Source organism: Stenella coeruleoalba (genome assembly GCF_951394435.1).
Source record: "Stenella coeruleoalba genome assembly, chromosome: 14".
Classification (NCBI taxonomy): Eukaryota; Metazoa; Chordata; class Mammalia; order Artiodactyla; family Delphinidae; genus Stenella; species Stenella coeruleoalba.
This window is the reverse complement of record NC_137160.1, coordinates 58829925-58844285: the sequence shown is the minus strand read 5'-3', so window position 1 is coordinate 58844285 and position 14361 is coordinate 58829925. Positions and strand designations below refer to the sequence as shown.

Sequence of the window (14361 nt, the reverse complement as noted above, 5' to 3'; positions counted from 1 at the left end):
CTCTAAGCAATCAATGGCAAACGCTCTTTACAACCCAGGAAGGTCTCTCTCATTGCTGAAAACCTGAGACTGACTTCTTCTGGATCTTTGTCTGAGACAGGAGAGAGAGGCAATCTTGTTTTCCACAGTGTATCAGGTGCCAGCTGAATGGCTCTCCAGGCACCAAATAAAGGCATTCCACGTGCCAGTGTCACTGTGAGTGGCACCGCACATGACATTAGGGAAGGAGATAACTATATGAAATAATGTATTTCTACTTAATGCATCTCCATCGGAGAAAATGTTGGCCCCTAGGATGATACCAGGTAGATCCCTAGACCATCAAGAAACCAGCAACGCAAGTTCCTTTTGTTGGGTTGGGGCATCTTTGTTCTTTACCGTATTCAACGTGTGGTAAGTCATACTGACTTTTAAAATAGCTGGGGAAATCTCATGAGACTGAGGCTAAATGAGACACTTAAAAGATGAATTTTATTTGGGGGACCATAAATTTAGTGCAAATTTACTAAAATATTGTTCCTATTATTTACAAACTACAACTTTGTGCTAGCTGTTTGTTTGTTTAGATAGTTTTGATTCAACTCATAATCCATTTGGAGTTTATTTTTGTGTATGGTGTTAGGGAGTGTTCTAATTTTGTTCTTTTACATGGAGCTGTCCAGTTTTCCCAGCACCACTTATTGAAGAGGCTGTCTTTTCTCCATTGTATACTCTTGCCTCCTTTATCAAAGATAAGGTGACCATAAGTGCATGGGTTTATCTCTGGGCTTTCTATCCTGTTCCATTGATCTATATTTCTGTTTTTGTGCCAGTACCATACTGTCTGGATTACTGTAACTTGTTACTTATAATAACTTGGTTATTTAGTAACATATTGTTTATCCTCCATGTGTTTGTGTTTTTTACATTGTTTTCCCTGTAATTAGTTTCTAATCTCATAGCGTTGTGGTCAGAAAAGATGCTGGATATGATTTCAATTTTCTTAAATTTACCAAGGCTTGATCTGCGACCCATGATGTGATCTATCCTGGAGGAACGCACTATCCTGGAGGAACGTTCCATGCGCACTTGAGAAGAAAGTGTAATCTGCTGTTTTCGAATGGAATATTTAATTAAATATCAATTAAATCTATCTCGTGTATTGCATTATTTAAAGCTTGTGTTTCCTTATTAATTTTCTGTTTGGATGATCTGTCCATTGGATTAAGTGAGGTGTTAAAGTCCCCCACTAATATTGCATTACTGTCAATTTCCTCTTCCATAGCTGTTAGCAGTTGCCTTATGTATTGAGGTGCTCCTATGTTGGGTGCATATATATTTATAATTGTTATATCTCCTTCTTGGATTGATCCCTTGATCATTATATAGTGTCCTTCCTTGTCTCTTGTAACATTCTTTATTTTAAAGTCTATTTTATCTGATATAAATATTGTTACTCCAGCTTTCTTTTGATTTCCATTTGCATGGCATATCTTTTTCCATTCCCTCACTGTCCGTCTGTATGTGTCCCTAGGTCTGAAGTGGGTCTCTTGTAGACAGCATATATATGGGTCTTGTTTTTGTATCCATTCAGCGAGCCTGTGTCATTTGGTTGGAGCGTTTAATCAATTCACGTTTAAGGTAATTATCTATATGTATGTTCCTATGACCATTATCTTAATTGTTTTGGGTTTGTTTTTGTAGGTCCTTTTCTTCTCTTGTGTTTCCCACTTAGAGAAGTTCCTTTAGCATTTGTTGTAGAGCTGGTTTGGTGATGCTGAATTCTCTTAGCTTTTGCTTGTCTGTAAAGCTTCTGATTTCTCCATCGAATCTGAATGAGATCCTTGCTGGGAGAGTAATTCTGGTTGTAGTTTCTTCCCTTTCATCACTTTAAGTATATCATGCCACTCCCTTCTGGCTTGTAGAGTTTCTGCTGAGAAATCAGCGTTAACCTTATGGGAGTTCCCTTGTATGTTATTTGTCATTTTTCCCTTGCTGCTTTCAATAACTTTTCGTCTTTAATTTTTGCCAATTCGATTACTATGTGTCTCGGCATGTTTCTCCTTGGGTTTCTCCTGCCTGGGACTCTCTGTGCTTCCTGGACTTGGGTGGCTATTTCCTTTCCCGTGTTAGGGAAGTTTTCAACTATAATCTCTTCAGATATTTTCTCTGGTCCTTTCTCTCTCTCTTCTCCTTCTGGGACCCCTATAACGTGAATGTTGTTGTGTTTAATGTTGTCCCAGAGGTCTCTTAGGCTGTCTTCATTTCATTTCATTCTTTTTTCTTTACCCTGTTCTGCAGCAGTGAATTCCACCATTTTGTCTTCCAGGTTCCTTATCTGTTCTTCTGCCTCAGTTATTCTGCTATTGATTCCTTCTAGTGTATTCTTTTTTTTTTTTTTTTTGCAGTACGCGGGCCTCCCACTGTTGTGGCCTCTCCCGTTGTGGAGCACAGGCTCCAGACGCACAGGCTCAGCGGCCCAGCCGCTCCGCAGCATGTGGGATCTTCCTGGACCGGGGCACGAACCTGTGTCCCCTGCATCGGCAGGCGGACTCTCAACCACTGCACCACCCGGGAAGCCCTCTAGTGTATTCTTCATTTCAGTTACTGTATTGTTCACCTCTGTTTGTTTGTTCTTTAATTCTTCTAGGTCTTTGTTAAACATTTCTTGCATCTTCTCGATCTTTGCCTCCTTTCTTTTTCCGAGGTTCTGGCGCATCTTCACTATCATTATTGTGAATTCTTTTCCTGGAAGGTTGCCTATCTCCACTTCATTTAGTTTCTTTTCTGGGGTTTTATCTTGTTCCTTCATCTGGTACATAGCCCTCTGCCTTTTCATCTTGTCTATCTTTTGTGAATGTGGTTTTTGTTCCACAGGCTTCAGGAATGTAGTTCTTGCTTCTGCTGTCTGCCCTCTGGTGGATGAGGCTATCTAAGAGGCTTGTGCAAGTTTCCTGATGGGAGGGACTGGTGGTGGGTAGAGCTGGCTGTTGCTCTGGTGGGCTGAGCTCAGTAAAACTTTAATCCGCTTGTCTGCTGATGGGTGGTGCTGGGTTCCCTCCCTGTTGGTTGTCTGGCCTGAGGTGACCCAACACTGGAGCCCACCTGGCTCTCTGGTAGGACCAATGGCAGACTCTGGGAGGTTCTCACACCAAGGATTACTTCCCAGAACTTCTGCTGCCAGTGTCCTTGCCCCCATGGTGAGCCACAGCCACCCCCCGCCTCTGCAGGAAACCCTCCAACACTAGCAGGTAGGTCTGGCTCACTCTCCCCTGGGGTCACTGCTCCTTCCCTGGGTCCCGATGCGCACACTACTTTGTGTGTGCCCTCCAAGAGTGGAGTCTCTGTTTCCCCCAGTCATGTCAAAGTCCTGCAATCAAATCTCACTAGCCTTCAAAGTCTGATTCTCTAGGAATTCCTCCTCCCGTTGCCGGACCCCCAGGTTCGGAAGCCTGACGTGGGGCTCAGAACCTTCACTCCAGTGGGTGGCCTTCTGTGGTATAAGTGTTCTCCAGTTTGTGAGTCACCCACCCAGCAGTTATGGGAATTGATTTTATTGTGGTTTTGCCCCTCCTACCGTCTCATTGTGGCTTCTCCTTTGTCTTTGGATGTGGGGTACCTTTTTTGGTGAGTTCCAGTGTCTTCCTGTCGATGATTGTTCAGCAGTTAGCTGTGATTCAGGTGCTCTCGGAAGAGGTAGTGAGAGCACGTCCTTCTACTCCGCCATCTTGAACCAATCTCAATATTTAAATTTTGAATAAATTTTCTCAAAGGGAAAGAAGGAAGGAACTCAATCTATACTAAGTGATAAAAAGCAATTTAAAATATTTAATCCAAGTGAAAGGACATGATAAAAATAATTCTAAATCAAGCCAGCAAAGAAACAATTTATATACCTATAGATACATATCATATACATATATCTAATTGATATACATATATGAATTCCTAATATATGTCTCCTATAATTAAATATGATCTTGGCATATATGTATATATACATGAATTGTGGAGATTACATGAAATATTTTTATGTCTTTGATTACCAAAAGCAGTGGTAGACATAAAACAGACAAGAATGATAGTTTAAAATGACCTGGGCTTCATTTGTGGGCCAGCATCAAATCAGGGAATGACCTTAAGGAAGTTATAAACTCTTTAGACTTAAGTTTTTCCCATTTTGAAAAAATTAGCACTCTAAACACATGCATATAAAAAGTATTCAATCATACAGGTGGCCTAAACATGCCATTATATATTTTAAAGTAATTGTGTCAATGCAGTGCTTTATTTAATTAGTAGAATCCAGCATGTTATCTCATTTTGAAAAATCAAATACATGCAAAATATGGCTATAAAAATTATAAATGGAGGAAAAGTCAAACTCCAGATTTGAGCCATATCTGCAAGCCAATTGTCACCAGCTGTGGCAGGGTGCAGAGATGCAAAGGGTGCCCGGACATTTTATCACCATGACCCAAGATCCCTCCACGTTGTCGTAAGGCAGGAAAACGTGCGGCAGAAATGTGAGTAAGGACCCACTCAGCCTCTGTGCTTATGTGTGTTGTGGCAGACTAGAAATTTCTGACTTGCTTAGAACCCCCAACAAATTAACTTTCCCACAGAGGCAATTTTTAAAGAGGTGACTAGATTTCTATCGTACTGATTACAAAGCACCACGCCTCACCGGGCACGGGCACAGTGAAGCACTGTAGCAACCAGAAATCAGAAAACAGAACACAGTCACAAAGAACGGGACCAAGATGAAAATTAAGTAACAGTGATGACAATAAAGAACTCAGCCGTGGCAACAGCGAGGCAGCCGTTCTGCTGGATCTGTTGGCAAATGGTGTCCATTTTCCACAAGGAAACCCCTTGCTTCCCCGAGAGCCTTCTGCAGGGGAGGGTGTGCACATCTATGCAGAGTTTTAGTTTTCTTACAGGTAAAACCTAAACTCGGAAACTAGCCAGACAGGCTACAGTTTCACTACAAACCCAAAATCACAGGGATCTGCTGTGGCAAATTAGACCATGTGAGCAGATACTGCAGGGTGTGGTTCCTGGCTTCCTTCCACAGAACATTAGCCACTGCTGCAGATAAACAGTGTTGGGGGCAAGCTCCCCCCAAGCCAGGCGAGACTAACGTTGGCAGAGCTGATGTCACAGCAGTAGCATCTGCCCGGATCACCTACAGATTTTATGGCAGAGGCTCTGGTCCCAGAGATTCTGATTCAACATGGGTGTGGTAATGGTGGTAGAGAATAGGTGGGCAGGTATTTGTATTTTGTTTTATTTGGAAAGGTGGTTCAGCCATGCATTCTCAGATGAGGACCACTGATGGACTAGAACGGAGAACAAGAGCCACTCAATGCCCCGTCACGGCCTGAACAGGTGCCGGTTGCCTACTGGGTCTCCTGTTCTAAGTGCCATTCACATACCTTTTGCATCTGGTCCTCCTGATGGCCCTTTAGGGTCGGTCACATTATTATGTCTATTTTATTTTATTTAGTTATTATTATTATTATTATTTTTTTTTTTGGCCGTATGCGGGCCTCTCACTGTTGTGGCCTCTCCCGTTGCGGAGCACAGGCTCCGGACGCGCAGGCTCAGTAGCCATGGCTCACGGGCCCAGCCGCTCTGCGGCACGTGGGATCTTCCTGAACTGGGGCACGAACCCGTGTCCCCTGCATTGGCAGGCAGACTCTCAATCACTGCGCCACCAGGGAAGCCCTATTATGTCTATTTTAAACATGAAGAAACAGAAGCACGGAGAGGGTAAGCCATAGGACCACGCCCACACAGCTAGCTCTGGGGTTTGAACCCTGCAGTCTGTAAAACTGCTGACATAGAGAAATTTGCTGACAAAAGGAACAGTCCATTCAAAAGAGACCAATTTTATGTTCCCCATTTAATAAATGCAGGGGAGAACATGTGACAAGCAGGCATCATTGTCTTCCCGTAGGAGGAAGCAGCAATGGCTTGCTACAAGGTATAAAAATGCCTCACGGTATATCTAAAAGTCCAAATTCTGTCTGGGACCAAAAATTGCCTTACCAGCTTAATACTATAAACTCCTAAGTCCATGCACACACAATAAACGTCAGACCAGCCAAAGGAAATTTATCCCCCACCTTTTTTTTACTCGTCTCCCACCTTCCTGAATATAATGACTCAATTTTTCAGTCATGCAAAATATAGTAATAGAACCTAACAGCAACATTATGAATGTTAACCCACTACTATCAATGTGGCTTGTATGATATGACGGCACATTTTTATACTGACACTGCTTCATTTTATTAACCACCCTGCTATCATAAACACCGTGGCTGGGGAATATTTGCATTTTAAGTGATTTTCTATCAGTAAAAAAATTTTATTCCTTAAAAAAAAATTTATAGGGTTGCAATCTCTGTACACAGAGTTGGCAAAAGAACTTCCCGGAGCACATTCATTGCTTTGTATGCAACTGAACCAACACAAATAAAATACATTTTTCAAAAGTATTGCTCAGGTGCAAAATTTGTACTTAAAATGTAATCCATCCATACAGCCTGTCACCAAACTACTGTTCAGAAACAGACGAGGGTAAGTCTGAGCTTTCAACAAATCATGAACTCACAACCATCCCACATGTCTCTTTTAATAGACTATTTGGAGGTATAAAAATAACATTAAATACCTTTAACTACCAATTCTGCATAGTTGGATAGGCCAACTCCTCCATCGGTTCGAATCATGCAGCGGTATTTTCCAGCATCTCGTTTGGTTGTATTCATGACATTAAACGATGCTATGAATCGCCGGGAACTAGTCACCTTTATTTCCTTCAGAGGAGCATCCCGTACATCAATGCCCTGTAAACACGGGGATGGGGAGAGCAGAAAGAAACAATATCAGCTGTCATATGGAACCAGGAAGACATCTGAAGGCACAGAATGGATGTTACTGATGTTACCTCCTTACAGATCTTGGTTCCACGGTTTATTAACCATGGCAGTTGTTCCAGGAAAACAGGTGCCCAGAAACTGAAATTCTGCCTCGATCAACACTTTCAGGATTTGAGGGATGCAAAATTAAGTGTTCAGAAATGTCTTTGCTTTTGTCCCTTTAAAATGTTCATTATGTTATTCTGCCTCAACAGGAGGAGAGGAAAAAGCACATGGAAAAATTCTTCATTTTGCTCTCAAACTATCAACATTTAGTCTTTCTGTAATACTTAATCATTTTTTTTTATACTTGGTTTGGAAACAAAATTAATTCGCACACTACCCTATGACTGACCTCATTTTATACATGAACTGATAAACAACTTATCAAGAGCTACATTAAAAATGTAAGTAGGTATTAGCATAAGTTCTGAAGGATGAGTCTCAGCTTTAGGATTTTCTTCCTGGAGCCATCAGAACCAAGCAGAAGTAGGTGCTTAATATTGCCTGACACTGAAATGCTAGGAGAGAAGTTCCTTTGCACATCCCACAGCCCAGGATCACAAAAAGCAGGTTCCAACACTGGAACAGTGTTGTCTTTACACTATCCCAGAGACATTAAGTCCTTAGTTACGCACACTTGGAAATCCATTCTATGCTTCCCACAGTTTAAAGCCTCAAGAAAGATGATAGATTTCAGTCCTATATATTCTTTTTCTTACAATTATCAGGAAAGAGGCTATCTTTAACATGTTATTTGCAAGTATTAAGGAGAAAACAATGGGCAAAGACCTTAAGGCAAATGCACGACACCAAGCATTATGTCCAATTATTCACCCAGCAACCATGCTGGGTGCCATCCACGTGCTGTCACTGTGTTAGGACACTAGGCTCACAAGAGTGGACAACAGAAAAGTGGCCCCAGTGTTCACAGTAGTGCTTCAGTTGCTGGGGAATACAGGCTTGAAATGGATGCATGATCACCAATGATGGCCAAGGCAGGTGGCTGGCGGAAATCACAATGAGGCCGTCTTTAGATATGGTGCCGTTTTGAGGAAGTGACATTGGAGCTGAGATCTGAAGGGTAAGTAGGAACTGCCAGGCAAAGGGGAGGGTGGAAGAAAAGGAGTGGCCCGGTCAGAGGAGAGAGAACAAGAGGCCCGGGGGAGGTGGGCGCGCACCTGTGTATTCAGGGACTCGCAGACTGTATGAAAATGTTTGTGTTTATAGGTATGAACACGCCAGGCTACCAGTAATAAAACTCACCTGTAGAACTCAGTGATTTATATTAAGCACAGCCTTTTAGAAGCTTTTGCTGTGATATTTTCTTTGTCAGTATGTCCTAACGGACATGAGTTTGGGAATAGACGGACCAGGGTGCCAAACCTAACGTCAGAGTGATTTATGCTCCTGGGGCCCCCCTTTCCTCATCTGTAAGGGGACAATACAACTGTCAGGGCAGTTGTGAGAAGTTAAAGATATACATGCCCAAAGACACTTGCCTAATGATCGGGACCACAAGTCCCTGCCCGGATTCTGGACCAGCTGAGGGATGAGTTCAAGAAGAAAGGCGGACAGGCTGTCAAACACCTCGTTTAGTACCCGTGGACCTGGCCCTGCAGAATACGGAGAACACGGCCGATGCGCGGTAACCATCAGCTTGCGAGAACTGAAGCACGGAATTAGACTCACCCACCCAGCCACGGGCCGCACTGCAAAACCACACCATCCCCGGCCCCCCACGTGGGGTGCTGCTGGCAAACTCGCAGGATGGAGGAAGGGCTGCTGTGGGGAGTGAGCTCCCAAAGGAGAGGCTGGGCCGGGCGTGCTCCCGGCTTCCGGTCCAGCAGCCGTGCGTGGAAAGAGACAAGGCATCCCGGTGCTGCGCGAGTACAGTTCCTGCCACAGCGAAGGAAACGTCGGGCCCGCGGAAGAACAGTTCCCACCATCTTTAGTACTAGCTGTCAAAACAGCCTTGTTAATAGCTTAGAGTCATAGATCTGAATGTGACATTAAATATAGACTTTATATATCCTATGTGAGTCTTTTTTATTACTAAATCCCATTAATTTGGTCTGACAAAGGGCACTGAGAAGTTAAACAAAACAACATCAATCCAGCATTATTAATTAATACAACAGGAGAAAGTATTTCTCTCTGTATTCATACATTGTCTCCCGTCCTGTCCCCCAAATAAATAATTAAACTCTACCACTAGGAGTAACCTTAGATCTACTACTCTACAAAATTAAGTTTGTCTTTTTCAGACTGAAAAAAAACCTAATCTCGTTTTGAAAAAAAAAAAAAGAACCCTGAAGAAAGGCATACTTCACATTTATAATTTGTTTTGTTTATTAACAATGACAAAAAAACGGCTATCTACTTATTTATTTACTTACTTGTGGCATGAATCTTGTAAGAATATACTTCTATAGTCATCTTGTAATATTTGTCCTAATGAAATAAGCCTGTCTCAAAAGAATGTTTATTCAAAAGAATTTTAAAGTATGCCCTTATGGATCCCTCACAAGTACTCAAGGATGTACTGAGGGCAGTCAAGGTTAAGAAAACCTCTGTGTTGGATTCATATATATGTTGAGAGGAGCTTTACTTCATAGCTGTTGACTTCATGCCACAAATTTATCCTTTAAAATAAACAGCTTCAAACTAACAGCTTTACAGAACTCCAATGAGTCACATGAACTCTCAGGAATGGGACTTTTTTTTAAGCCCATGTATTTAATCACACAGAAAGTTAGATTCAGCTTCTTCAAGAGAAACAGTATATAGAAAGGAGAAGAGTGCAGCTAGCAATCATTTTAGCTTACAATCCACATGCTATCATAAATCTTGCTTCAATCTGCAGGTATTTTCTATTACATCATTCACACGTAGGTGGATCCAAGCATTCATTCAACCCACACTTAATAAACATCTTTTATGAGGCAGGCACTCTACATACACAGGGAGCATGGGGTTAAGAGAACCATCCCTTACCTAATTGAATCCATAGTCTGGTTAGAAAAATAGACAGGTAAGGCACTAATTACACTACAGACCGAGGAACTGCCTGACAGAGTAAACCCAGGAAAAAGAGCCTCCTCACCAGCGAGGGGGGTGAGGGTTGGCTCTCTAGAAAGCATGACTTGAGGCCAGAACTGGGGATGCACAGGACTTTCTCGGACAGTGAAGGAGGAAAAATGGAGCCAGTAAGTGAGAAGAGCTCTGTAAAAGTCAACAGCCAAGACTGCTGAACTGTGGGGCGGTAGGTTTATTCTATTCCACTAGAACACAATGTGCTCCTGGAATGGCAGGTGATGAGGCTGGAATGGTGGAGCCCACACCCAGGAATAGGACCTGTGGAGGGTTACAGTTTATCCTGATGCCAAGAACACAAGGATTTTTGGCAAAAGGGTGACGTGAGCACATCTGTGGGTACAGTAAAGGCCCAAAGCAAGGAGTGTGGGAGCCCAACTGATGTCAAGGAAACTGGCTGTATTTTCTGCAAAAATCATAGTAACACATGACAAAAGGAGGGATGAGAGATAGGAAGGGAGGGATTCTAAAGCTATTTGGGAAATATAATCTATAAAAGTGGGTTACCATATGATCCAGCAATCCCACTCCTGGGCATATACCTGGAGAAAACCATAATTTGAAAAGATACATGCTCCCCAATGATCATAGCAGCATTATATACAATAGCCAGGACATGGAAGCAACCTAAATGTCAATGTCCATTGACAGACGAATGGATAAAGAAGATGTGGTACATATATACAATGGAATACTACTCAGCCATAAAAAAGATAGAAATAATGCCATTTGCAGCAACATGGATGGACCTAGAGATTATCACACTAAGTGAAGCAAGTCAGACAGAGAAAGACAAATATCATATTATATCACTCATATGTGGAATCTAAAAAACAATACAAATGAACTTATTTATAAAACAGAAACAGACTCGTAGACATAGAAAACAAACTTATGGTTACTAAAGGGGAAAGGTCAGGGGAGGGATAAATTAGGAGGTTGGGATTAACATACACACACTACTATATATAAAATAGATAATCAACAAGGACCTACTGTATGGCACAGGGAACTCTACTCAATACTCTGTAAAAACCTATATGGGAAAAGAATCTGAAAAATAATGGATATATATACTGAATCACTTTGCTGTACACCTGAAACTAACACAACATTGTAAATCAACTATACCCTAATATAAAATAAAAATTAAATAAAAAAGAAAGAAAATTTTTAAAAGTGGGTTACACTGCAGTACCATCTTTCTCTTCTAGGAGATTATAAGTTCCTCAAGGTCATGAAACAGATGTATTCATTTTGTGGACATGGGTGCACAGGGAATAGAGCTCAATTAATATTTGCTGACTCTAGGAGTCATAGTCTCAGCGGAAAAAAGTTCCATAGGTAGGAAAGAAATGTGAGATTGTTATATTAACAGACTTATACCTGATCCTTACAACTGGACAGTGAATCTTTATTTGCAAGGGATACCAACAGGGAAAAATAAAAGGATATGTTAGAGGATCTGTGTGCCCCTCTGTCAGCAACACTGCCCAGTCATTGTAATCGTAGTAGGCAAAACAGCGGTCCCCAAAGATGTCTACTCCCTGGTCACCAGAACCTGGGAGTTTGCAGATGAGATTAAAATAAGGATCTATGGTATAAATGGAGGTATTTTGTAAAATAACCTTGAAACTGTAATTTGACATGTGTTTGGTCAGGTTGTGTCACGTTTAATTTGGTTTTTTTTTCTATGCTTTTTTCATTTGAAAACTATGTTAGCAATAATTAATTCAATAATTACCACATTCTGCCATTAAAGGATATATTAGCACCATTAAAAAATAATAATAATAAAATAAGGATCTAGAGATGGGAAGATTATGCTAGATTATCCAGGTAGGCCCAATGTAATGATAAGGTAGGAGAAAGTAGGAAGGTCAGATGCAGAAGGAGATGTGACCAGAGAAGCAAGTGCTTTGAAGACTGAGGAAGGGACCATGGGCCACGAAATGCAGGAAGCTTCTGGAAGCTGCAGAAACAAAGGACAGATCCTCCTCTACAGCTTCCAGAAGGAGCCAGCCCTGCCATCACCTTATTTCAGGACTTCTAACCTCCAGAACAGTGAGATAATGAAGCCGCTAAGTTTGTGGTAACTTGTTACAGCAGCAATAGGACAGTAACACAATGAATATCAGGATATTGAAAACTCCTGTGGCTTTTCAGAGATGCGCAATAGTCATGAATACTGATTTGTCAGAGTTACACAGAAAATCTTTAAGGCCAGTTTAGGTCTTATGGGCTAGCAACAGTTCTATTCAAAAGCCGTCACTGTAGCCAAAATAAAATAACAAAGTTGGAGGACTCACAGTTCTCAACTTCAAAACTTACTACAAAGCTACTGTAATCAAAACAGTGTGGTACTAGCATAAGGACAGACATAGACCAACGGAATAGGATAGAGAACCCAGAAATAGGCCCTCACAGGTCTGGTCAGTGGATTTTTGACATGGGTGCCAAGACCATTCAATGGGGAAATGATACTTTTTTCAACAAATGGTGCTGGTAAAACTGGACATCCATGTGCAAAACAATGAACTTGGCTTTCATTTTATACAAAATTAAATCAAATGATCAAATACCTAAAATTAAGAGCTAAAAGTATAAATCTCTCAGAAGAAAACATAGGGGGAAATCTTCATGATCCTAGATTTGGAATTGATTTCTTAAATACAATGCAACAGGCAACAAAAGAAATCACAGGCAACAAAAGAAATCAACAAAAAAATCACAGGCAACAAAAGAAAAAAATAGGTAAACTTGACTTCATCAAAATACAAACTTTTGTGCATCAAAGGACACTACCAAGAGAGTACAAATACAACAACAGAATGAGAGAAAATATTTACAAATAACTTATCTCATAAGGGATTAATATCCTGAATACATAAAGAAGCTCTACAACTCAGCAAAACAACAGCAACAAAAACCAAACGATCCAATTTTAAAATGCGCAAAGGACTTAAATAGACATTTTCCCCAAAGAAAATACAGAAATGACCAATAAGCACATGAAAAGATGCGCAACACATTAGCCATTAGGGAAATGCAAATCAAGACCACAATGAGATATCACTTCATACCCAGTAGAATGGCAATTATACCAAAAAAAAAAAGAAAGGAAGAGAAAAGAAAAGAAAAAGAATAAGCATTGGCAAGGTTTAGTTTACTTTTTGTTACAGATCATTTTAATTTAAATAAAATTTGAAATAGTGGTTTTATATATATATAATATATGATATTATACATATATGATATATATTATATATGATATATATGCATATATATGATATTATCTATATCATATATTATACATCGTAATATATGATATATATCATAATATATGATATATATAATATATGATATATATGATAATATATATATATGATCTCTTCATTTAAATTTCTTGTGATATCTGTAGAATTTTTCATAGCGTTAGATAATTTCAAAAACATGCTTTTTAATGTTTTCCACTGTATGGCTGTAGCCATTATTTATATAAGTAGTTCTCTATTGCTACACATTTAAATTATTTATATATGTCACTATTATAAATGATCTTAGGACAATCCCTATTTCCTAAAATTATTAGGTCAAAAGGGAATAAAAATTTTAAGGTTATTTTTTTGGATGAATAACCTAAAAATCTCTATAGAGAGTTATTATCTATTTATAAGAATTGTGTTTTTTGGACTTCTCTGGTGGCACAGTGGTTAAGAATCCGCCTGCCAAGGCAGGGGACACGGGTTCAAGCCCTGGTCCAGGGAGATCCCATGTGGCGTGGAGCAACTAAGCCCATGCGCCACAACTACTTAGCCTGTGCTCTAGAGCCCACGAGCCACAACTACTGAGCCCGCGTGCCCCAACTGTTGAAACCCGCGTGCCTAGAGCCCATGCTCCACAACAAGAGAAGCCACCGCAGTAAGAAGCCCGCACACCGCAACAAAGAGTAGCCCCCGCTCACTGCAACTAGAGAAAACCCATGGGCAGCAACAAAGACCCAAGGCAGCCAAAAAAATAAATAATAAATAAATAAATAAAACCTTCCTTTAAAAAAAAAATTTTGTTTTTTAATGGGAATTCAAATGGCTCCTAAAATCAAGTTATTTTCCAACTCCTTTTAAATACTACAAACAGATCAAACAGGACAGGGAATTGGCCTAAATCACTGACCTTTTCTTATTAATATTTCCAATACAATAGGGGGAAAAAATCAGCTTATCTTCGGTAAAAGATCAAATATTCAGAAGAATATATTTCTGTGGTACTGCATGCCTTTTATGGTACAAATTCATTTATTCTCTTAATCGATAGCAAATTTTTTTTTTTTTCCGGTACGCGGGCCTCTCACTGTTGT

At 40.5% G+C, this 14361-nt stretch overlaps 1 protein-coding gene across 8 annotated transcripts in view; it reads right to left on the bottom strand.

Moving 5' to 3' along the window:
- Positions 1-14361, bottom strand: part of PTPRM (protein tyrosine phosphatase receptor type M) — a 798567-nt gene that overhangs the window by 416710 nt on the left and 367496 nt on the right. For all 8 annotated transcript variants that reach the window (XM_079943436.1, XM_079943437.1, XM_079943438.1 and 5 more), the window contains one exon: positions 6662-6836. In XM_079943436.1, the coding sequence (XP_079799562.1) occupies positions 6662-6836 (175 nt within the window). The remainder of the gene's footprint in view (positions 1-6661; positions 6837-14361) is intronic.